Below are 25,877 nucleotides of genomic sequence, written 5' to 3'. Positions count from 1 at the left end.
CTTCAAGGACTTGCTAGACATCTGTCTCACCTTCATGACACATATGTTATTGTCCTCGCATAGTATACCAAACAGTATAGTGTATAGGTGTAATTCACATTACATGCATATGAACCGATAAAGGAGATAGGTATTGAAAACTCTCTTTGGAACCCAACATATACTTCAACAACACTTAATACAGAAGAAATTCTGAACAAGGATAGGTTTAGTTTATTTTTCCTTTGGCAATTCAACCAAACATGACGAAAGAAATCTGCCCTCACTTAACTGGATACATAACACAAGTTTCACTAAACAAACAAGTATGTATTGTAAGATCTGTCAAACGCTCCACTAAACCTCTTTCCATATTACCTTTAAGCGTGAGAAGACACCATAAAAAGCAATTAAAAACCATAAGTCGAATAAAGGCACCAGGTGAAAAAAATTCTACCAGCAATCAAACCAGGGCTACTGAGTTGCTATGAAAGTAAATCAGATGTGGATATTAAAAAAAACTCAAAAGATCTGTAAGAGTACATACAATCATCAAGTCTTTCCCTTTTGCAATAGTTTAATAAATATTTTACTTCTCCATCCTTTACACTTCACAAGTCTTTGGCAATTCTTAAATAAAAATTGAGTTAAAATATAGTAGTTACGCTTTGTATGGCAATAACGTATCAATTACATATAACATCGACAATATGTCTAGCTATTTATTAGATGATTCTATCATGGGCAATTTTTAGGCCTCATAAACTTGGATTTTTCTTTGAATATAGTTTCAGAAGTGATCAAAGAACGATTGATTTATCTAACAATATGATCATTGAATACACTAGGTATATTAATACAAGTAAATCCTAGTATTGCAGTTAAAAAAATAATGTTTTAACGGTCTTGTCTGTTTGAATTATGAGTCAAGCATTTCGTAACAAAATTATAAAAATTATATTTTGTAAAATGGATGGAAAGAAGATTAACTTGCGACAAACTATTAAGATGGAAACTAGCTATCTTATATGAATGAAACCGAGTCAATAATTCATTGATTTATAGATAATGAAAAATGAAAAAAATGAAGATTGATGTCTTATCATTAGATAGAAAAAACACTTAATAAATTGCGTGAGTCCGAAGAGTTTTTCTGGATTTTACCTTCATTTAAAACGCTCATGCCTAAACATTCGAAAGCCAGGGATGCATAATACTCTGCGACCTTATGAGCTATATGATACAATTTTGTTGAAGATTTCTTTTATTCTCCTTTGATATCTTCGAAAAGAGGAGCGCTTATGTTCTTGCGTACGTTTATAATAACCATGTCCAGTTTCGCAATACCAAATCTTGTTTTTAACAGGTAAATAATTAATGTAAACATTAAGCTTTTCGATGAAAAAAAGAGAAAGTTGATATAAGATTTACGGATAACATGAATTATCAAACATTTTGAACAGTACTATAGACAACAGCAACCACTAACATATGACTCCTCCAAAAATATATAGACGTACAGAAACCTGCAAAAACGAAAAATACATTGTTTAGATAACCTGACTTGGTACAAACACACAATTTGGCGGGGTTTAAGGGCATACGATACAGTTTTGATCCCGTAATGAAATTTTGATGAAAATTTGCATAGAGGCTATTGTTTGCCTGATTAAATCAAATATGCAATAAAAAATATACCATCATGTGCTACTTTTTGAGTAAATTGAGGTTGAAATTTCAGATATTTCCTCAAAATTCGGATTTAAACACAAGCTGTTTTTTGTTAAATTATTTGTAATTTCTGTTTTATGTAAATGTTCTATAAATTTGTACATTTTATTTGTACAGATAACTCTTATTTATTAAATGTTCATGAATGTAGAAAAAAAAACGTCATTTTTTGCTGTATATTTATCAAATTTAAAATAATTGCACTATTGACTTTTTCATGAAAATTGGTACACATAATCTTCATACATAATCAAACCAAATGTCATTTTAAAAAAGAAGGGTCCATGAACTCGTTTTCAAGTTAAATCAGTTTGAATGATAAAAATCAGTCGAAAACTGCATCTTTTCCCGATAAGTCACATTTTGACGTCGCGAAAATAACAATTTACGTTAGCAACGTCATTACTTCCCCTGTAACTGTATCGTATACCCTTAACAAGTTTTACGTCTAATTTACCTGCATTTATTTAGATTATATCATTATATGTCAAGCTACCAGTTCAGTTTTTTCTTAATTTCATTTGACAGACGAATAATAATTTAAATAGTAGTAATGGTAAATATCTTAAATATTTTGTTCAATTAAAAGGGATTTTATTTCCTGTATAGAAGTAATTGATGTAGCATACCGCTTCTACTATTTCTGGTGGAATCATCTGAGATCTAGCCGAAGTATTATATTCCATCATAGTGTCCAAAATAATTACTCCATGCATCCCTGGTGGTATTGCTTCGCCATAATTTATACTTAACCATGCAGGTAGCCATGTCTGAAGAAAATGTCGGCTTCCAGCCAGTGGGACTTGAGGCAGTTTGCAACCCATCGATTGGTAGCAAGCTGCGGTAAAAATGAAAGCAATTTGATTCCTGCCATTCCCTAAAGCATTACAGCAGTTATATGTAATATCGTTTTGTTTCAACTACATCAGTAATTAATTTCGAGTCTCCACGAGATAAAATTTCTGAAATGTTAGTCTGGGAAACATGATTTATTTATTGATTGTAAACTTTGACCTAGTATTTAAAGATCCGTACTTAGTGTCTTTTGTCTTTTTGTAAGTTGTTTAGAGTTCTTCGTGCCCTTTAGAACTGATTTTCACAGTTTGTGATTTTGTGCTGTTACACCGCTGTCAAAGGTTATGAAATTACTGAGCGCTAATAAACATGTTTGATCCCGCAACATTTGTATGTATCTGTTTTACAGTAGTTGTCGTTGGTTTCTGTCTGTCATATTTGTTTTTCGTTTATTGTGTTGACATCAATCAGCCAATGGTTTTCTCAGGTTCTCGTTTGAATTGTTTCACAGTTTAGTTTAGTTTAGGGACTTTGATAGCTTACTACGGTATGGATTTTGCTCGTTGTTGAATAGCGCACGATGAACTATTATAGTTGCTTACGTCCATGTCATTTTGTCTCTCGTGGATAGTTGTCACATTGGCGAGCGTGCCACAATACAAGTTTATTCCCCCAGTTCACATGATTTCTTAAGCTGTTTTGTGTGTGTTAATTTCAGTTCGTTGCCCTCAACATACATGTATCTTTCTTCAAAATACCTTTATTGGGTTTTGAACCCATATGTCGGGAAATGATATATGAAAATGCATACATGATGGATTAAATTAACTTTGATATCAGGGCAGTACAATACAGTAAGATAGGAAATATTCGCGAAGAGGTTTATTCGATAATCTCGCGATAAAGATAATATTGCAAAATATCCGATTGCATTATTGTAATCCTTAAGGAAGATTATCAACAGAAAAAGAGAAAAACGTAAAAATAAAACTTCGCAAATATATTTTGCACTAGAATCGTGAAATTTCGACGCCGACAAAATAACCCCAACCCATTTTACAGTATTCTATTGAAGAATGTTGTAGTAGTGTAGAGGCGAAGAAAATAAATCCTCCATAAACCTGCAAAGACTTTCTGATATTAACATATTGAATATCGATATTTTTGTTACCTCTTTGCAAACGACCTAAAATGAACTCACACCCTGACGAGGTGATTATTGAATAGAGTGATCTACACATTTCAGCTAACTATACTGACTACCAAAGCCGTTTTCCCCAATGAGGATTCTGACAAAATTATTATCTAAGACTGTGCCTTTAAAGAAAATAAAGTAAATCTAAACAGCTTGTTGAAATTTGATTCAAATTTCGAACAGTTTGACTCAATAAAATACTATTAAGATATTTAACTTATAAAACACCTTTAGAATGAAAGACCTGTAAATATAAGACTTTCGTTTCTCAATTTGATAGATGCTTAAAGGCAATATTCAGCCAGATTGTTGATAATATCTGTTACCGACATGTGATTTAAATTGTCTTGCTTAAGAATAAGGGACAACACCCTTTAAGATTAGAAAAAAAGCGCATATAACACTAGTTTTAATTTACATGGACTGAACACATAATGTAAACATACATCCATATTCTTCCAAATCAAACGCTACAAAAATGATTGTATTCTTCCTTTTGACACCATTTCTGTTCATATCAGTCAATTGTCTAACAACTTCTAACATGGCTGCAACTCCTGCTCCATTATCATCAACTCCTATGTATATATAAATAGTATAATGAATATTTGAACGTTTGACAACCTATCGTTTTAGCTGTACGCGTTTATTCTCAGTGCATGAAATCTGCGTAACCAAATAATTAACTTGAACAGGAATTATTCTTAAATATCTTTGTTAACTATTTGAACGTGTATTTATTGCAAACTCGTTTAATCTTTTTTTCAAGGAAAAGAGATCAAAGAGGTAGGACCACTTTCCCCTGCATTTATTTCACACCATTAAGGTAGTTCAAAACTGCAATTTTAACAGGTTTCTATAAATTTTTAGTAGTTATCGAAAACATGTCTTAGACATTCCAAATCAAAAACATAAAAATTCTTTTGGAAGTAAAACTATATATTTTCTTTTTGATACACATTACTTTCTTTTTGGTTAGAGGCGTCCTTCGATGCAACATTTGATATAAACTTTAATTCAGTAACTTGTTTACTTAATTTTTTTTACCGAAATTTAGTTCTTGACGAATTAACTTTATCTTTTTACAAATGCAGCAATTGAATCACTTCTGCTATTGCATTCTATATTCATTATTTTCTATGTAATGTTTTTCACATCCATGAAATATGTTTATTGGCATTATGTTAACCGCGAGTAGTGCCTAGCCGAAAGCTTAAAAGAAGTTGAAAATAACTTTATGACTGAAGTACATATAACGCTTGCCAAGTCAAGTTTAGGAAATGGGGCTGAGCTCTTTCTAAAATAGAGACTATTTGAAAGGAATCATAAGAAATATTTATTTGATTCGTACTCTTAACATTGGCATAACAAAAGTAAAGTTTTAGCTGACAATATGGATTGATGGGTAATGTCTTAAACACTGTTTGAAAAAAAATATGTATGGCACTAATCACTTGTGGAAGTATCCTTTTTTGTCATTAAATAATTGTTACCTTTGGTTTCTTTAACTGTATCATAATGTGCACCTAATCCAATGATCCGGTCATTTGCTGTTCCAAAGTTAACGCCTCTTGATATACCAATAACCGATTGGAAATAATCCTAGAAAAATGTACGTTAATTTGCTCAATATTAAATATTTCAGACAAATATTAAATTTATCAACAACTTTTTCCGTGGCGTTAGAAATGTTAGATAGATTACTTTATGCTCTTTTTTAAATTTTTGTTTTAATTTTTTTTTCTCTTAAAAGAGAGGGAGCTTAAGATCTTAACTTAACTCAACACAAACATTTAAAGATTTTAGAGAAATCGACTACATGTATATTGTATTATCTTTTCTTTAAATGCCAATGTTTAATTAAAAGGCATACAATTTCGGTCTCAAAAGACACACAGTTTTGATTGTGCTGAAGAATACACGCGTGTAAGAGATTTAAATACTAGTAGTTGTGCATTCATTTCCATATATATAAAAGATTTCGGTATATTGACTTGGTTTTAAATAGCATGTTTTTGTGTTTTGAGATGCATATTCCTACACCGATTGATATCATATCTTAATGTTTGCAATGACATTTTTAAACTTCAATTTTAGTAACAACCTTTACAACGTTTTGGTAAACTATAGTACGAATAAATGCAAATTGACTTGGCATAGATATGAAGAATATGTGGACACAGAAACTCTCAAGTTTGTGTTTATTAAATCATTGAATTAGTTGCTTATATGTATACGTTTTTTTGCGAGAATAGAATTGCCATATCTAAACATGTAGTGCATAAACGATGATCTACATTACAGTCGTTACTACATTTTCTGCAACACAGACACAACCTTCCAGTCCTCAAACCGTTATATTATAACTTACAGTAGCGGATACAGAAGCTTCCTGAAATGTATGATATTCAGTTCGTAGTCCATATCTCAAGAATTCTTCATAAATATATTCTTTGGCGGCATACTTATAGTTTTTGTATATAGGATCATGATGTCTGGTATCCGAAAAGTAATTCCGGATCGATTTCTTCATATACTGTGTATCAGCAGACTTTACACAATGCACTGTAATATAAATAATTCATAGAACAGGGTTATGTGCTCAATGATATTCAAAACCAAAACAGCCGCTAGCATCTAGTTCCATACTAGAATCAAAGTCTCCAACTTTGATCAAAACTTTTAAAAATATGAGTAGTTATAACTGAAAAAAATGGTTATTTGAGTCTGTAAATATAGATGAAAACATATTTAGGTAATCTTTTTTTATTATCCCTACATTATCATCTTTCAATGTAAACACTTACTTATATCACAACTCTTTCCTTATCAGTTTCTCAATCAATCAATACTATACAATTATAATTTATATAAAACTACTGACACTCTAGTAACATGCATACAATATATAACTATGGAAAGCCAGAAGCGTGTCAATTGGCATTCATTTTAAATAAAAACAAAACAAGACAAAACCTAGAACTATGTATTGACAACGTTTAGTTACTGATCTTATCAACAGGATTGTTCAAATCTTTATACTTTATAAGGACGGTCATATTTAAAAGAGGGTGGTAAAGGGGGGTCTTAACACGGAAACACGTGAAATAAAAATCGCAAAAACGTTGCACGGAAAATAAAAATCGGGAAAAACGAAGCACGAGAAATAAAATTGTAAATGTAAATGAAAAAAGTACTACAAGTTATAACTCCGCCGTTCTTGTAGATCATGCAGTCATTATTAATGGATATGAAGACCCTGCGGTCACCTTTTAGCGTCCGCTAGTTGCATCTGATTTGAAAAAAATATTATTCAGGGTAAAACATAATCCGGGCTGACTCTGACTTAGTCCCGGTTTACTTTTTAATCAAATGCGGGACAAGTACGAGAAATTAAGAGTACCGACATGAAACACGGAAAATAAATAAGGGGAAACACGAAGCACGCACATCGAACCAAACACGAGAAAACGAGAAATAAAACGTCAAAACACGAAAACACGTGAAATAAAAAGACCGAAAACGTTGTACGAAAATAACCCTTTACCACCCTCTTAAAATCGTCGAAAATAAAGGTAAGAGATCAGACAACAAAATGCTAGATGAGTCTAGCAGATCTTTCAATCTTCATGAAGAGCCTATAGATAATAAACACCGATTCATTCAGGAGTATTCGTTGTCAATTTTTTTGTCCTTGATATTTACGATGGAATTATATCGACATCGAAACTTCAGAACGGTTCGTCTCACTGTCAATGTTTTCGGTCTAAGGTAGCCTTTTAAAGTATATTTTGAGCATCAACCTGGTACTTAGAGCCCTTCGTACACGATTACTCTAGACTGAATCTGTATCTATGCCTTGCCTTCCTATATTAAAAATAATGAAGTATAAGAAATCAGGTAGGTCTAGCCAACATTTTCTCAAGATCAGATCCTTTTTTCCTTTATTTTCATCAGTTTTGAATATAAATCTGCCACTTTTGGTCCTAATTTTTATTTAAAACGTAATATAACATGCACACAGTAAACTTAACATAAATGATAGCTACAAAAAATGTATGAATAAAAAACATTTTTAGTTAGCAATAATTTGTCAATTAAAAAGACTCTTTATACATTACATTAATATACTTACAACTGAACAGGAAATTAATTACATAATGAAGAAGTACTGAATTCACCATTCTAATGGTATTTATAACAGTAAACAAAACACAAATGTGACTAAGCGTGTCCAAACCATTTAAAAATAGGTTTCAATATTGTTATCTGACCTTGAAGATATCAATTTTAGATTTTTGGAAAATCGACCGACTTGAATTGCGGAAGGAGTTTAATTAATTACGGATAAAAGGAAACATAATATATATTTGAATGAGACAGCAACTTAACAATGCCACAATAGACAAGTATCTATAACATATGCCTATCTTTTGATTTCACCGTCTTTCGACATTTTTAAATTTCCAACTGTAAGATGTTAACACAGTGTTTCAATACCACTATTTTAGTTGATATCGAAGGAGAGGGAACAAAGCAATGGAAACAAAAAGAAATAATGTGAGGATTTTTATCAACTACACCAAAAGGATGCTTTAAAGAAGACTTCCTGGTTTGGGTTAATTCTATATCGGACAACTTTGTTGTTATCAAAATTAAAGGATACAAGTGGATAAATAACAATTTCTTTATAAATCTTTTTATATGGGTAAAAACTCACCAATTTTACCAGGCTTATAATTCAATGGCTAGCACACTAGTTGTATAAATACCATGCGTTTAATATAAAAATAGGAAGATGTGGTATGTTTGCCAACGAGACAATGATTACTAGAGAACAAATGACGTAGAAGTTAACTATGGGTCAAATTTTTTGGTAATATGTCCCCCTCCGAAGGAGTGAAATGATACCTAGCCAAAATAAGAAGAAAGCAGACATCGTGGCAAAAAGGACGAATAGAAATATTCCAGTCAACAAGACATGCAATTTGACTCGAGCGCCATTGAAGAGTCTTATGTAGACGAAACACGCGTTTAACGTTCCAAATCATACTTCTTGTATCTTCCATGATTTTTTTAAAAGTTTGACTTGAAAAATAACTTCATGGTATTGATGGATCACAGGCGTAAAATAATTGATGAAATCATAAACACTAATAAAATTGAACATTGTGCATACAATAAAAAAGAGGGAGAAAAGTTCAAAAGGCGACAAAACTATGAGCATCAGTTGAATGATGAAAGTGAAAGGAAACTACTTTTATATGCGCAAAATATAAATGTCCATATAATAAAGGAAAAACAGTACTGTATTGAAGAGCGGAAAACTTCAATTTGAAGGGGGTAAAGTTTTATTTGAGACTGAGAGTCGAGGCAGCAAAACGGATATTTGCGATCGATATATCCACAAAACAGCAATGTTATTTCTATTCTTATTAGACTAATGAAATACACAAAATTTAAAGAAAAATTATTTGGAATATCCTGGAAATATACATATCATAGATACTTGGATCAAAATTGTGTACGCCAGAAGCTCCTTTCGTTTAAAAAAGAAACATCAGTGAAGCTCGAATTTGAAAAGTTAAAAAGACAAAATAAAGTACGAAGTTGAAAATTATTGAGGAACTGACATCCGAACGGTTTTGCAAAATACAGCTAATGTAATCAATTCCTGGGGTTGAAAATCCTTTTTATTTCAAAAAATTCAAAGTTTTGTAAACAGTTAATTTATAATTATGATCATATCAATGATAATTCTTGTCAACACAGAAGTGCTGACATAAACATATTTGAAGTCATGATCTTCCTGCTAAGAAGTGCTGACATATGTAAACATATTTGAAAGCATATTCTTCCTCCTAAGATGATGTTTAAATAATTTTTATTGATAAAGTAATATAACTTGCACACATTAAACTTAACATGAACGATAGCTACAGACAAATGTATGAATAAAAAACATTTCTAGTTTCTTGTCACTTAGACTCGGGCTAAATAAGGGCTGGTGATACCCTCTGGGAGGAAACCTTCACCGTCAGTAGCATCGACTCAGTGGTTGTAAATAAACTCATCATAGATACCCGGATTTAAATTTTGTACGGCAGATATCCGTTTCGTCTACAAAAGACGCATCAGTCACGCTCGAACCAAAAAGTAAAAAAGGCAAAATAAAGTACGGAATATAAGAGCATAAGGGGGCAAATATAACGAATAGTTTGCCAAATACAGCAAAGGTAATTTATTATTTAGGTTGTTGCCAAAATCTCTTACCGCCCACCTTTGTTTTGACTGCAGGCATTATTCCATCAAAAGTAGCGTTACATAATATACTCCATCAAAACTCCGACAGTCCACTGTGAAATTGAAGACAGATGCCATCCAGTACAAAATGCGCTTCATGAAATATTGTATACGATTATGTCGTCGGGATTATCTTAAGCATGTCATTTACACCATATTCGTCCTTACCTTTTGTTGAAGTTTCTTTATATTTGGGTTTGAGATGTTGTTTCCTTTGTCGTTTTTTTCACTATTTTATAATTTGTCTATCATTTCATTCCGCTTAAAGATGTAAACAACACGTAATAAATTGAATGTGTTCAAAGCGCTTTTCTGGATTTACCTTCACCAGGAACTCTCAAAACCGAATAATTGAAAGCCAAAGATGTATAAGAACCATAACGGTTGAAAGTAAGATGAGACTCCGATTGTACTTTACACTGGTAGTACTTGACGCACATTTATTGACGGTAGATAATAAAAATATAGTACACCGATTTAAATTTGTAATATTAATCGGGACTCCGATTTTGGGAACCGACGTCTATTAGATACCGGACGTCCACCTAAGTCCAACAAATTAACACAAAATTACACACATATCTTATTCGAAAAAGAATACATTTTTAAGAGGGGTATTTGATGGTTGTTAAGCCCGTTTGAGTCTCTGTTAACATTTACAGCTAACAGTCAAATTTTAGAAATTACATAATGCGCCATAAAAAAACTAGACTGAAAGACATGAAAGAAATATGGCCAATGTCCGCTTTACTTTTCTCACCTAGAGAGGGTCAAATTCGAAAGTGTTGATAAATCTTTGTGGAATTCGAATGTTTAACAGTCTAACTCGTATACCAAAGTTATGTTTCACGTAATCACTTAACATATATCTATAAAATAAAATTTATTAAGCCCTCTTGCTGAATAAACTTAATTTATATACCATTGCAAAGTTGACATAATTTTGTTAAGGTTTACATTGAAGGGCATTTGGAACAAAATAAATTTTAAATGTATTGCATATCCTTTAAAAAAAAATATCTGATTTTGGATTGAAATATCTTTCTCGTAATGTTTTCAAAAATCGATTACAACTTTGGTCATTCAATCAAAAGTACATGACTGCAAGCGAATTGTCTACAGAGTACTGATTTTACCGAAGTGGATAAGTCTGGAAATTGACTGAAAGATTGAATAATTTATGATGATGTTAAGATCAAAATGACCGTTTCAAACTAATATTTATCTACTAGTTTTAATTTTTTACATGTTCAAAAAACGGCATAGTATCATAAAACGTTAGTCATTCAATCAAAAGTACATGACTGCAAGCGAATTGTCTACAGAGTACTGATTTTACCAAAGTGGATAAGTCTGGAAATTGACTGAAAGATTGAATAATTTATGATGATGTTAAGATCAAAATGACCGTTTCAAACTAATATTCATCTACTAGTTTTAATTTTTTACATGTTCAAAAAACGGCATAGTATCATAAAACGTTAAAGTGCAAACATGAAGATATGGTGCAGTGAATTTTAGTTAAGTTGGAGAGATTTTCTGAAAATAGTCCCAAATGTAAAAATGAATATGGGTCAGATAAGCACTACCTCGTACTTCACCGATATTGCTTACTTTCAATATCAAATTAACGTTTAACATTTACAGAAAACATCAGTAGACATTTATATTTGTTTACAGTCTTTAAAACAGTTTCTTCTTAGACCAGTCTGTTAAGTGTAATAGTTGATTTATAACATTTTATATGTAAGTACAATGCCCTAGATAGTAAAAATGAAACCAATTTAATATGATATTTATCAAATAATAAAAATGTCACCGTACAATTATTGTTGATATCCGTCTATGATTCGGCTACATAAACTCATTGACAAAGGTTGTTGTAAAAACATTTGATATTTAAAACATACGTGTTATCTTATTTGTTACTTTATTTGAATGTTATTATTAATTTACATTGTGTCTACATGACTGCGTTCTTATCCCATCTTTTCATTAAAATCAGTATAAAATAACTGATTTCAAGGATATTGTAATACGGATTAGTTCTATGAAAACGATATATTTTAGCATTATAGTTTTCTTGTTGATTTCTGTTTCATTTTTTTCCCTTCACCTTACTTATTTACATTTCACTATTTTTGTAATGCTTTTTTGTTGTTTGTTGACATTGAAATGAAAAATTCTTAGTGAGTTTATAATAATAACGTCTCAAAATAAGTTTCAGATCTAGAGTAGTCCGCAAAAAAAAGAAGGCCTCAACATTTCATGCAACACATTATGAAGCAATTTGATTCAAGAGTTTTGTTTTAAAATTACCGAATCAACTCGGCGACGCATCTTTCAGAAGTAGCTACGCTAATTAACTGGTCGTCGTTTGGACTGTTATAGCTTGAAGACATTATTAAAGTAGCTTGATACCATTAAAATTCCAGGACTTTAAAATACTGTTCCGACATAATCATGATACTGTTTTATAATATTCTTCTTCCAAAATATGAATAAAATATATATCAAATCGCTACAATAAGTTAACATCAACGGTACAAATTATTCTGCACCTGATGCGCACTTCGACAATAAATGTCTCTTTAGTGATGACGGAGGCCAAAATATTTGAAAACCCAAAACTTATTAAAAAAACTAGGGGCTCAAAAAACCAAAATGGAGAAAAAGTATAGCCAAAACCGGGCAATTAATCAGAGCTTTGCATGAGGGAGATATTTTACAACAATATCCAAAATTTTGTAACAGCAAAGGAGTCAGTTCACGAAAGGTTAAAATTGACCCTAAGAATTTGATGTTTTTCAATCCGGCCAAAATACTACAAATTTCACATAATAATAGTAGTGGTATAACTATTAATACAAGATAACTTCTTTTTGGTACATCACATTATAATGACGAAAAAATGACCCCTCAAAAATGCATTACTTGTGTTATAAAATCAGGGATTTAATGTAATTATTGGCAACTTTTGGCAATAGAATATTTTGGATCCTTTGTGGCGGCCAAGGGTTTCCTTAAGCATTATTTGACATTATATAAAAAATGTGCTGACTTTCAAGCCTAGAACATACTCTTATCAAGAGAGAATTGTTTAACCTAGGAGTAAGGCTTTTGAAATAGATCCATTTAAGAACCAAATTATGGCCAGTTTGATATTTTATGATAAAGTTGAATTTCAAGGTCATATTTGGCCTAAAGTGAACCTTTTCCTTTAAATAACAGAATATTCGTATTTTGATACCAGAACCGAAGTACTGGCTACTGGTCTGATGATACCATCGGGGACTTACACAAAGGTTATATCGGAAAAAAACACTATTAAATGACCAGAAAGATTGCTAAAAGATAGAATTTTTAAATAGAATATGAGAAGGTTACATCAGTCAGTTTTATTCCATGTTTTCCCGAAGTAAAGGGGCTTATATCACTGTAAGTGTGTTGTTTTTCTAATTGTGAAACGTATATTTTTCTTTTTTACTTTTAACTTAAGAAAACACATGCGCAGACTAATATAACTTCACATTTTCGGTGACCAAAATAGTCATATTCCTTTCTTTATTACTAATTTTGGGAAATTTATCAAAAAAACTAAATACTAGAGTTAAGTAAACTGTCGTTTTTGCTATTTAAGTTAATTGTTTAATCGGCTTTTTCCCAATCAAAATCCTAATAACTGACAAAAGTTGATTGCCTTTGATAATTGTTATTTTTTTTTTATACATGTTCATTTGTACATTTGTACATCACAGGCATACGTATAATGTATTTCAGAGCTGGTTTACCTCACTGTAGCTTATACAAACTTATAAAAGTGACTTTCTTGAGAGGACACTTATAAGTGGCACTTTTCTATTCTAAACTATCACCACTACCGACCTTTATTACTAAAGTTTAAAACCGTCGTCACAATCTGGTCATCATGCTGACTGATATTTCTCCATCTCTGTTTGTTATTGGGAATTGTATCGCTCAGTTTTATTTTTATGTCCTCTATTCGCATTCGTCTTTACTTGCTTATCCGTACAGATATCCGAATTATGAAACAGTGGTAACGTCGTCTCTGCTACACAACGCTGACTTATCCGTGGAAGTTCAGCATTAGAAGGGACGTCGTCACTGTTTCGGAGTTTGACAGCTACCGTGTTTGTGTATTTCATTTGGATTCTGATCTTCTGTTGCACACCTTGTGTACAGGCTCTACTATCTTTGAAAAAAAGATAATGTAGGGTATACGTCAACAAACAAAACAGACAGAAATAATCAAAACACATCTATAGGGCTCAAGAGAGGTGAAAGATACCAGAGGGACATTCAAACTCATAAGTCAAAAATAAACTGACAACGCCATGGCTAAAAAAGAAAAAGACCAACAGACAAACAATAGTACACAAAACACAACATAGAAAACTAAAGACTGAGCAACATGAACCTCACCAAGAACTGGGGGTGATCTCAGGTGCAACATAGTTTCATCCACAAAAGAAAGGTATCTTTACAATGTGTAAGCTATAAATCGTTCGATTCTATAAAAGTTGGATAGAAATTTAACAAAAACAATCAAAGATCTGCCATCTGTTCTATCTTTAATATGTAAATATAGATAAAGGTTTTAAAAATTAAATAAAATCAGCAAGCAGGTTAAGTATCATTAAAAACAATCAAAGCTTAAACAAAATAGAAAGAACAAGAATGTGTCCATAGTACACTGATGTTCCACTCGCACTATCATTTTCTATGTTCAGTGGACCGTGAAATGGGGGTCAAAACTCTTATTTGGAATTAAAATTAGAAGGATCATATCATAGGGAACATGTGTACTAAGTTTCAAGTTGATTCGACTTCAACTTCATCAAAAACTACCTTGACCAAAAACTTTAACCTGAAGCAGGACAGACGGATGGACGGACGGACGGACGAACGGACGCACAGACCGAAAAACATAATGCCCCTAGGGGGGGGGCATAAAAAAATTTATGGGGAATAATTTTCACTATTTAGAAATCTTCATAAATAGAACTTTATTTTATTCCATTTTTATCCGTTATCTATTAAATTTCGTCATCCATTAGGATATGTGAATCCAGTTTTTACATGTAACGAAATTGTACAATCAGTTACAAATGTTATTCCATGTTAATAACTTACAGAAAACAAATATATTGAAAAGAGAAGACCATATATTTGAATTTACCAGGAAGAACTTACTTCGTCATTAAAATTAAAAGTGTTGACATTTTACATCGAATTTATCAATGGAATGATAACTAGGGAAAATATGAATTTATATTTCTCCTTTTTTCAAAAATAAATAAATATAAAAATGATCTCATAACCCTGATATAGATAATAAAACTTATTAAACAGTTTTATGATATTAAATGCATTTTTTTGTTTTCTATATTCATTTTCGATAAGAATGAAATAGTTTGAAGTGCAATGCTATCCTTTTCCGTTTGTGGGATTTTCATCTTCATCCTTCTGATATGGAATTGATCTGTTCCTCCTCCATAGTACATATGCCACAATAAAGGGTAGCTGTAAAACTATTACCGCTATTATGATTCCAATAATGCCTCCTGCAGTCATACCTGTTGAATTGATGTCTTCTTTTGTACCTACAAATTAGAATTACAAAGATGGAGTGTTGAATGATATCTGAGCAGTATCAATTTTGAGCATCTTAAACGCTTATCATGATTTACCTTCACCAGGAACGCTCAAAAATATAAACAAAATTGAGATCCTAGGTTATATAACAACTGGATGAACTATATGACAAAAAAACCCCAACAAAACCCAATTAAGGTCAAGTCTTCCTGATGAAGTTGGAGACGGAATTATATTTTTCTCATCGTTAACGACCTTATAGAGATCTTCGAAATGACCAACAGTGTTACTTGTCCAATGTTAATTGTCCTTTCGGAGATTTCTGTGATGTGAAATTGTTCTTTCGAATATTTACGTGAGTTTTATGGAATGTTAAGAAAGCTGCAACAGGGACATGAATGTATGCTTTCTTTCTAGATTTTTTTTATATGACCCCAATGGGTATATAAATACGGTAATCACAGTCTTCTCTCGTTCAGCAGTAATATTGGGGGAGATAAATTTTAATCAAAGGGAAGTCAAACTGTATGGACAGTTTAATTTATGATTGGTGTTTTCAATTTTAATGTGGGGTTTTCATCTTGACCTGATTATAGGTTTTTAAAATTTGACATTCAGCAAAATAATAAAAAACGACATGAACCAGGTCATCTTTTCTCGAGGGTGTTGCAACCTTACTTTTAACACGGAAATAAAATTCAAAGAACGAGAAAAGCAGAAGACATCATAAGGCCACCTTTGGGTCATAAAATGTACTTAATATCTATATTTATCATTTTTTTCACATGTTTCCACTTAGGCTTCGAGCCTCATTTATTAAATGCGAAACTGTATTAAAACATTTAGATATAAGCAAACGACTTACCCATGCACATATTTTGCTACCTGTCTTTTAATGCAAAGATGTTAATGTGGATAACATATCATATTCGGTTAGGCTTTGGCTCATATCTGATTTTGCCTTAATGTAGCGTTAAATTGCCATTTAAGTCTAATATGTTAATTTCGACATGCTTAATTATGACATCATTGTGATTTCACAAGTGACATTTCAGTACTAAAGAATACAATTGACGCTAATTTGAAAGGCTTGACGAATATTTGTATTTTGTGCAAAATCAGGACTCTCACTATACTTGTCAAAATGTATCATTTGAATGATGCAAATACCAAAGCAGTGACTGCAAATGAATGGAATCCTCTCAGACTAATAGATATTCAACAATCAGAGGTGTAGACTCATTGGTGGTAAAAACACATACAATCTCCATGCGCACAACACGTGCTTCTGGGATAATCTTCATCAGGTACGCTAACGTAAAATGCACATACCGGACCCAGAAGGTTCTGACAGTTTATGGATCGTCTTTACAAGTGCATCTGCTGTTTTACCAAGAAAATTAATGTTTTCATCTGTCAGCATAACTTCCTCGTTATCACATTCGGCATGGTAGCACTGAATCATGTCACCACGAAAATTGGCTGAAAAAGGCGAAAGTTCATCATACTTGTGGTAACAGTAAAAACACTAAGTTCATGTGAAGTAAGAAATATTCCAATTTTCAGTTACAATTAATAAACTGAAATCAGGTGACATTATTTACGTTTGAAATGACTTATTCTGTGCACTTGAAATCATTTTAATTAATCACATAACAAAACTAAACAGCAAAATGTCTAACTAACGCGTATTCTTAAATAGAAAATTATTACACTATTATCTTGACGTTTTCTAAATTTTATTGCCGGAACAAATAGTATTTAAATGACATCATACACAATCGAACATATGTTAATATAAGTTTTTATTACATTGGTTGCAATGAATTACATTGATTTCCCAGTGAAATAAAAACCGATAATTTCACATGTGAAATAAACGTGGTTATTTAACTCCTCTGACGTCATACAACAATAGGCGTTGTCAAGACGTCGATAACGTCGGATCAAAACAAATTGTGAATGCGTAGAAAAAGATATAGTTCCTTACATTTTCTACTTTAATTTCATAAAAAAAAAGCATTTGCCAATGTAATAAAAAGAATAACTAATCAAAGAATTCAAATATCGAAAAATATTCAACTCGTGACCGAACAACACTGATAATTAACTCATGCGCTACGCGCATTCGTGAATTAATGTGTTGTTCGGTCACTCGTTGAATATTTTTCTCTATTTGAATTCTTCGATTAGTTATTCTATAAAAATTCAATAGTTTGAAATGTGATATTGATTTAATGCCTAGTTCACACATTCACGGATTTGACGCCGGATTATCTACGGATACGATCCGGCATCGTTAGTGACAATCTTTATTAGTCCGTAGATTTCCGTTTTGTAGCCGTATTCATACGTAGTAGTACTTGTATATCCGTGACAATTTTTGAACATGCGCAAAATTTGACCACGGATCAAACAACCGTAGTATATCCTTACTAAACCGTATTAGAACGTACTGATCCGTTTTATACCCTATTAAAACAGTATTAACCCGTACTTATTCGTAGGCCCGAAGGATTTCTACGGTAAGTTCCGGAGAACTACGTACTAGTACGGTTACACCACGTATTTGTTAAGGATACAATACGATTTGTTACGAATTTGTCACGGAAAGGCACGATTTCATTACGTTGCAACACGGATAGCTAGGGATCAGCCAGGGTTCTAAAAGTCTGTTACGTTTTACTACGTTACAACACGACAAAATACGGAATATTACGGTCCATGACAATCTGACATAAGGCTTCTGTATATACTCCCTATTTATAGGGTCCAACGTAGTCTGTGTCTTGCCGTAGAGGTATACATAAAATCACCTTACATGAACACTCAACAACTGATGCTTGCAATTAATTGGGTGGAATTGGATATTAATATGGTACAAAATGCCAGGGCAGTAGTAGAGCTACTTGATGACCGATGTACAGATGACCGGAGGCAGAGGATATTGTGGACTTGGGACTGGTTTCTCCGAAGACCTATTCATGGTCAGTATGAGGCCCTCGTGACTGAATTTTGTGTGGAAAGTCCAGCTGCATTTAAGAACTTTGTAAGAATAGTCACAAATACGTTTCAAGAACTGCCATATGTCGTTTGTCCGGGGATTACGAAGAACACCACCTGGTACAGACAGACAAATAAATAATTTATTACACAAACAAACAAATCATCGATTCACTGCCATAAAGACGTGATAAATCACAAGCTAAATTAGAAATGATTAACGGCTTAAAAATGTGACAGTTCGTACTATTCCGTATCAGACCGTTCTCATTCGTACTAATCCTTACTTATACCGTAGCAAAACGCTGTTTATCTGCACTACATACGCTTCGACACGTGTCGTTGCGTATTAAACCGTGTCGTTTCCGTATTAAATCGTGCCTTACCGTGAGAATCCGTATCACTCATGTCGCCTATATTACCCGTGGTAGATACGTCAAAACCCGTAGTCACACCGTTGCGCGTCCGTATCGGATCCGTATCGGACTATGGAAACTGCGTTTCCGGGATCATCCGTGAGATTTAATCCGTAGTTGAACCGGCGAGGTAATCCTTGAATGTATGACCTAGGCATCAAGCTAAACGGATGTTCTCTATAATTTAAAGGAACTGATTTGCCTATTGTGTTATAATTATTTTCTTCAAAATTATTATGTTATTACTTTTTGTAAACAAAGTTTATGTTGTCACTGTTAGTTTATTATTGAAATTTGAGATTTGAAATTTATCCACCGCAAACCGTGTATACATGAATAATATCTAAATACTTAAATAGTAAACTCACCTGAATCAGTTATCCAGATAGCTGGGAATCCATTTTCCCAGAAATTGGCATGGTCACTGCGTAGAAAGTTACTTAAGACATTTATCTCTTTTGGCTTTAAGTCACCAACACTCACAAAAGGAAGAGGAAAGGACTCAATTTGATATTTTGGTCTTCCTGACTCTGTCCATGACGAATGGAAAGCTTCAGATAGATAGGAGTCGTTAGTAGGTTTACGGTATATCAAATTTAAGAAGTCTCCTCTGAAGTTGTCAGATGCAATACTAGCATAGGTATCGTTGAATAATGTTTGAAACTGAAAATAACATGTTTATAAATATACATATATAAGCATACAGATATAGTCAATGTTTGAAATGACCAACACATTTTGCAAGATATGAACTAGTTCATAACTTTTCGCTATCGTGATGTGAAAATCTCTTCTGCATGTTTCAGTGACGTTTGCCTTATGTCGATTTTTATTTCTTATAACGAAATTCTAATGCTGTCAATTTCGTTATTTACAGACGTTGGAAAGTAAACTTTTGGTAAATGGAAAGCGATTGCAGGTATGTAAGACAAAGAATTTAAAGAAATACATGACATTGCACATATACTTTCAGAATTTACTCTTCAGTTTAGATGTGTTCTACTGGCTATTGTTTTAGAAGCGATTTCAATCTGGTGATTGGTCAAAATGAATTTCAAATTTGTGTTCAAAAGATTTGCATGTTGTAAAGGTTTTGCATCGTTGTCAATATAATTGAATTTGATTCGACTGTCATACAAGTGAGAGGTTTAGCGCTATAAAACGAGATTCAATACACCATTTTCTACATAAGAAAATGCCTGTACCAAGTCAGGAATATGACAGTTGTTGTTCATTCTTTTGATGTGTTTGTGCTTTTCATTTTGCCATTTGATTAGGGACTTTCCGTTTTAAATTTTCCTCGGAGTTCAGTATTTTTGTAATTTAACTTTTTATTTCATCCTAAAAAAATGACCCAATAACAAATCCTTTGTATTAAGTTACCATAATATTTTATCTGAGCGGAATTTTGCATATGACTTAGATTTTTATCCTGCCATGCAAGTGAGAGGTTTAGCTAGCTATAAAACCAGGTTTAATCCACCATTTTCTACATAAAGAAATGTCTGTAGAAAGTCAGGAATATGACAGTTGTTTTCCATTTGTTTGATGTGTTTGAGCTTTTGATTTTGCCATTTTATAAGGGACTCTCCGATTTGAATTTGGAGTTCGGTATTTTTGTTATTTTACCTTTTCCTAACATACTCTGTCGGGTAAAATAATTAGATTAACCTCTTACCGCAGACTCGTATCCTTCTGGAATTTTCTGAGATTTACTGGAAGTATTATATTCCATCATTGTGTCCATGATTATAACTCCGTGCATTACTGGTGGCAGGTCATTACCATAATTTATTGATAGCCATGCAGGGAGCCATGATTTTACAAAATGACGACTTCCAGCCCAAGCAGCGAAACCTCGAAGAATACACGACTGGCATCCTAAAAATCAAAAGAAAAAAAAAAGAAAAATTGCTAAATACTTCTTTAATTCTTGTCTTGAACTGGTTTTGTATAATAACTAAGGTACGTCATAACATGAACAATTCAGACCACCCTCCCACGTCATCGATCTCTCTTACTTGTTTTAAATAGAGCTATCATAGAGCATCGGAATATAACGACTGAATTATTCTGGTAAGGTAAATAAACAGAGAAACTCAAAGATACAAATAAAAACAACATTGCTTCGACATCATAAATATAATTCGGTTGTATTTGTATATACTGTTCATATACTACTTGCTGGTCATACTAGAAACAGTTTAAACAATGTTCAATCTTCATTTCAATCGACTGGCAGTTAGATACAATTGAACAATTAATACAATACCCTTATTTCCATTGATTACCTGTATTTCTGTTTGACCTTGATAAAAGTTTACGTAGTCAGAAAAGGGAAAGTATAAAAAAAAATTCTTACCTCCATATTCTTCAAGATCAAACCCTGCAAATACAATGGTGTTTCTCCTTGTGATGCCATTCTTGTTCATGTAACTTAGCTGTCTAACAACTTCCAACATAGCTGCAACTCCTGCTCCATTATCGTCAACTCCTGAAAAATATCTATTCATTATAAAAGAAAGCTAATAAAATCGATAACTAATGGGAAAGCTCGAAAGCCCTGTAAAGGCAGTTAATTACAGGTTGTGTGTATTTTTAGTCCAGTTATATCATTATCTTGCATAGTGCAGTGTACTTATCAGAGGTGGCTTTCAGAATTTAAGATTTAGAGTTCTCTAATGATATTGAACAAGTTTTATGAATGTCATATTCTGAGCACTATATGAAGGCGATTGTTCTCACTTGTTTATGAACTAGTGCATTATGTCCAGTTTGTACCTTTTTTATCTATGTTTATAGTCAAATACTGTTTAAAATAGTTAGGCATTTTCTTTTTAGTAATAAGTAAATGTTATCAACTGTATTTTATTCAACTTTGCAAATGTGGTTTGTTACTGGTAAGTATGGATGATAGTTGTTTCATTGGCAATCATAACACATCTCCTTATTTATATAATGATCTATATTCAACGACCTCAGGTACAAAAAAAATGTATGTTACTAAACTATGATGGGAAACCTTTGACTTCTTTCTTTTATATAAACTTTTGATTTGGTACCATAGTACTATGTAGAATAAATGTTCATTGCATCATGTCAACTCTTTCAATGATAATACTTTTTTTAGAAACTATAACTCCAAGCAAAATTATATTTCCAAGTATAAAGTAATTTATGAATGAAACAAGAGGCTCTCAAGAGCCTGAATAGCTCACCTGTATTTCAGAGGAGAAGATTTTTAAATGTTAGCAAACTTGATGAACAAATTGTGTAAAATTGTCTTTAAAGGACAATAACTCCTTAAGGGGTCAATTGACAATTATGGTCTTATTAACTTTTTTGTAGATCTTACTTTGCTGAACATTATTGCTGTTTACAGTTTATATCTATCTATAATAATATTCAAGATAACAAAAAACTGCAAATTCTCCTTAAAACTACCAATTTAGTGGCAGCAACCCAACAATGGGTTGTTCAATTCGTCTGAAAATTTCAGGGCTGATAGATCTTGACCAATTGAACAATTTTACTCCTGTCAGATTTGCTTTAAAAGCTTTAGTTTTTAAGATATAAGCCAAAAACTGCATTTGACCCCTATGTTCTATTTTTAGCCATGGTGGCCATGTTTGTCGATAGATCAAAACTTCGGATATAATTTATAAACTAGATACCCTAAGGAACATTTAATTAAAGTTTGAAGGTATTTGGCCCAGTAGTTTCAGAGGAGAAGATTTTTGAAATAGTTTACGACGACAGACGACGACGACAGACGACGACGACAGACGCCAAGTTTTATGAAAATCAATAGTGAGATTACATCAATAGCTATAAATAATTCACCAAAGTTTCATGCGAACTGCTTAAAGCATTTTTGGGTTATCCAAAAACTGGAAAATCCCCCCTTTTTTAATGAATAAAACCCCACAACTCAGAAATGTAAAATATAAAATTTATAAATTCTAAAGGGAGCTTAAGGATTGATAATTTAGTCTTAGATGCAAGATTTTTTTATCAGTTGTTAGTGGCTTTGAACTAGCTGTCAGTAACTGCGAGTACTCTCAGATCTGTACGTAGTGTCTTTTTGTTGTTTGGATGTACAACTACCCGGCCATGGCCACTTGTATTTGTATTTATCCATCTGATGAGTTAAGCCTCTTTCAACTGATTTTTATAGTTCGTTCTTATATTGTACTGTTACACCACTGTCCCAGGTTAGGTGGAGGGTTGGGATCCCGCTAACATGTTTAACCCCACCACATTCTGTATGTACATGTATGTGCCTGTCCCAAGTCAGGAGCCTGTAATTCAGTGGTTGTCGTTTGTTTATGTGTTGCATATTTGTTATTCGTTCAGTTTTTGTACATAAATTAGGCCGTTAGTTTTCTTGTTTGAATTGTTTTACATTGTCATTTCGGGGCCTTTTATAGCTGACTGTGCGGTATGGGCTTTGCTCATTGTTGAAGGCCGTACTGTGACCTATAGCTGTTAATTTCTGTGTCATTTGGTCTCTTGTGGAGAGTTGTCTCATTGGCAATCATACCACATCTTTTTTTTTTATATTTACATCAACAGATATAAACAATTCACCAAAGTCAAGGTGAGACAACAAAACTTAGTTGTAAGATCTCTGAAATTTTTTACACGGTACGAGTTTTTCTCATTGTTGGAGATTGTACAGTGACAGTAACACCTGTAACTGCTTAAAACCATTTCTTATGCACTCTGGTTCAATAAACTCCACATCTCCTTATTTTTATATGCATTACAATTTACATGTGCATGTAATTGTAAATATATATATATATCAGAACAAAATTCATTGCGTCACTTTTATTTATGCATCATTTGGCACAATACAAGTTCTAAAATTACACAACATAATACAACTAAATGTTATTTCAGATGAAAGTTTTGTTTCAGTTCCATTCATAGGATTTATTAGAGTTTTGTATGTTTTGCCAAGTCCAATAATTCGCTCTATGTGCATGTGTTAATTGGAGACTTTTCAATCCTGTATAAGAGTTTTGGAACTAATGTTTCTTTTTTTGAAAAAAGTTAGCAAACAAATCTTGCACATTTAAACCTTTGTCTGCCATCACACTGTCACCTGGATCACATAATTGAACTATTCTACATCTTTCAACTATTTCAGAGTCACTGGTACAACCAACATATGCATTAGAGACATAGTTGACTAAACCACCAGGTGTCGAACATACAAGTATTTTCAGTGTTTCTGTTTTTATATGATGAAAAGGTTGCCTGAGCTCTAGGAGCTTTAGGTTTTATCACGGGATATTCTGTGCTGTCAATAATAATCCAAGTTGTAGGAAAATTTAATTTGAAGTTGGATGGCGAAAAATACCTGACTAAACCACTAGATGGCCAAGTGTTAGCCTCTCACCACTGTTTAGACATAAAAACAATCCATGTAGGTAACACAATATTCTTAACACTAGATTCAATCTAGAATCTAGATAGTTCAAAGTTGGTTGTATAATGCCTCAATTTCATCAAAGTCATAAAAAAACTGATTTTCAACTGACACCCTATCAATTTGAAAATATATGTATCTCAAACAATGTGCTGCTGGACCAAGTGTGGTCAAAACAAATAAAAATTCAGTATACAACTCTAAACCGGTATAAAAATGCATGGCTGTGTCACGTGTCTTCATTTCAAAATTCTCTGCTGAAAACATAGCCATTGATGGTGTTTGTGTAATTCCATCTGTGAAGCTCAACATTAGCTCGACAGTTGGTGGTGGACAGTCATAAATCCTTTCTGCAGTATGAATGACTTCTTCAGGAAAACCAACTTTACAATCAAAACTTTCCTCTAGATTTCTACTACAATATTCATCAAGTTTAGTTCTTTTGTTTTCACAGGAAACTGCCCTGATTTTTCTTTTTGCGGACGGTTCAGTCTCTTGCTTGGTCCAGGAAAATAGGCTGGGAATGGCAGTAGACTTAAGTTTCTGTATGGTGGGTTTGCGCCCTGAAAAAAGGTTATAAAACATTAGTTTTTTGATAATCAAATGAACTTCCATTAGCAATGTATACTTTGTACTACATTTGCACCTGGCAAAATATTAACTAGATTTATTCATTACAATCTGGATAAAACTATGTTTGCCTGATTCAATGTATGTTATGTAAATCCAAAGGACAAACAATGAGAGACTAATGCAACAAACGTACATTGTTTGTACCTAAATAACTATAATATAGATGAGAGCATGTCATTGTTTTGTTCCTGTTAACATTGTCATTGATATTTTTCAACTAAGTCTATGAGGCATAGCTTATGCATTCCTGTCATTACTACATTAGCATAATTACTGCTAAAATAATTCTCAGTATGATATATATACCTCTTGTAAGAAATCATTATAATTGTAGCAATCTCCAAAAAATCTCAAACAGATCACATTGAATCGTAATCCAAAAAATTATGACGTCTTGAATTAACCACCCCCTTTTTTTTCTAAAACGATAGTTGCGGTTGTAAACAGACTTTGGTTTATTCGCATGGCGATTACATATATAACTATATATTTCAAAAAGAAAATAGAGTTTTACCATGAATAGTTTCCTGCACGTAGTCTTTTTCAGTAAAATGTGCCTTGCAAACAACAGCTGATTGAGATGGACTCCACGATTTCATCGTGTTCTCGTCCAATCTGCGTATGGGCCATGGCGTTGATCCAACTTTTCCTTCTTTTTAAGTCATTTGGAAATGCATGTCCTCCTCTTAAATGACATCCAGGTACACAACAACAAGTACTTGGCATCGTTAATTAAAAATGTCACTGACTGTAATAGTTGCTCAGTGCA

The 25,877-nt window shown here is 32.7% G+C and overlaps 3 protein-coding genes across 9 annotated transcripts in view; 1 reads left to right on the top strand and 2 right to left on the bottom strand.

The window, feature by feature from the left end:
• Positions 1–25,877, bottom strand: part of LOC127700500 (uncharacterized) — a 245,133-nt gene that overhangs the window by 3,187 nt on the left and 216,069 nt on the right. For 2 of the 7 annotated variants that reach the window (XM_052203995.1, XM_052203996.1), the window contains exons 4-8: positions 21,401–21,532; positions 20,717–20,919; positions 19,407–19,701; positions 16,952–17,101; positions 14,584–15,627 (exon numbers count right to left, since the gene is read on the bottom strand). In XM_052203995.1, the coding sequence (XP_052059955.1) occupies positions 15,452–15,627; positions 16,952–17,101; positions 19,407–19,701; positions 20,717–20,919; positions 21,401–21,532 (956 nt within the window). In that variant the 3' untranslated portion in view covers positions 14,584–15,451. Of the gene's footprint in view, positions 1–2,339; positions 2,549–4,146; positions 4,279–5,193; positions 5,303–6,071; positions 6,266–6,507; positions 6,556–6,584; positions 6,635–7,835; positions 7,948–14,583; positions 15,628–16,951; positions 17,102–19,406; positions 19,702–20,716; positions 20,920–21,400; positions 21,533–25,877 lie in introns of those variants that run through there. The other 5 variants (XM_052203997.1, XM_052203998.1, XM_052203999.1 and 2 more) reach the window with 5 other exon arrangements.
• The window catches only part of LOC127700504 (uncharacterized protein YfbL-like), a 323,855-nt gene continuing 317,897 nt past the window's right edge, over positions 19,920–25,877 (top strand). Inside the window, exon 1 of the mRNA XM_052204018.1 lies at positions 19,920–19,957. The gene's annotated coding sequence lies outside the window, so the exon portion shown is untranslated. The remainder of the gene's footprint in view (positions 19,958–25,877) is intronic.
• Positions 23,857–25,849, bottom strand: LOC127700508 (uncharacterized). The gene is made up of 2 exons (XM_052204024.1): positions 25,623–25,849; positions 23,857–25,038 (listed from the first exon to the last, which is right to left on the bottom strand). Exons 1-2 carry the CDS (start codon positions 25,705–25,707, stop codon positions 24,524–24,526), a joined length of 600 nt encoding a protein of 199 aa, XP_052059984.1. The 5' UTR covers positions 25,708–25,849; the 3' UTR covers positions 23,857–24,523.

Source organism: Mytilus californianus, unplaced genomic scaffold (genome assembly GCF_021869535.1).
Source record: "Mytilus californianus isolate M0D057914Y unplaced genomic scaffold, xbMytCali1.0.p SCAF_5, whole genome shotgun sequence".
In the NCBI taxonomy this organism is placed as follows: domain Eukaryota; kingdom Metazoa; phylum Mollusca; class Bivalvia; order Mytilida; family Mytilidae; genus Mytilus; species Mytilus californianus.
Note: the sequence above shows the minus strand (reverse complement) of the source record. Positions and strands in the feature narration are given on the sequence as shown.

Bases quoted from the DNA above. Each gene is read 5' to 3' on its own strand.
- LOC127700508 (XM_052204024.1), bottom strand. From the start codon at position 25,707: ATGAAATCGTGGAGTCCATCTCAATCAGCTGTTGTTTGCAAGGCACAT. The intron at 25,039-25,622 runs GTAAAACTCTAT...ACCTTTTTTCAG, and splicing joins CGTGCAGGAAACTATTCATG to GGCGCAAACCCACCATACAG.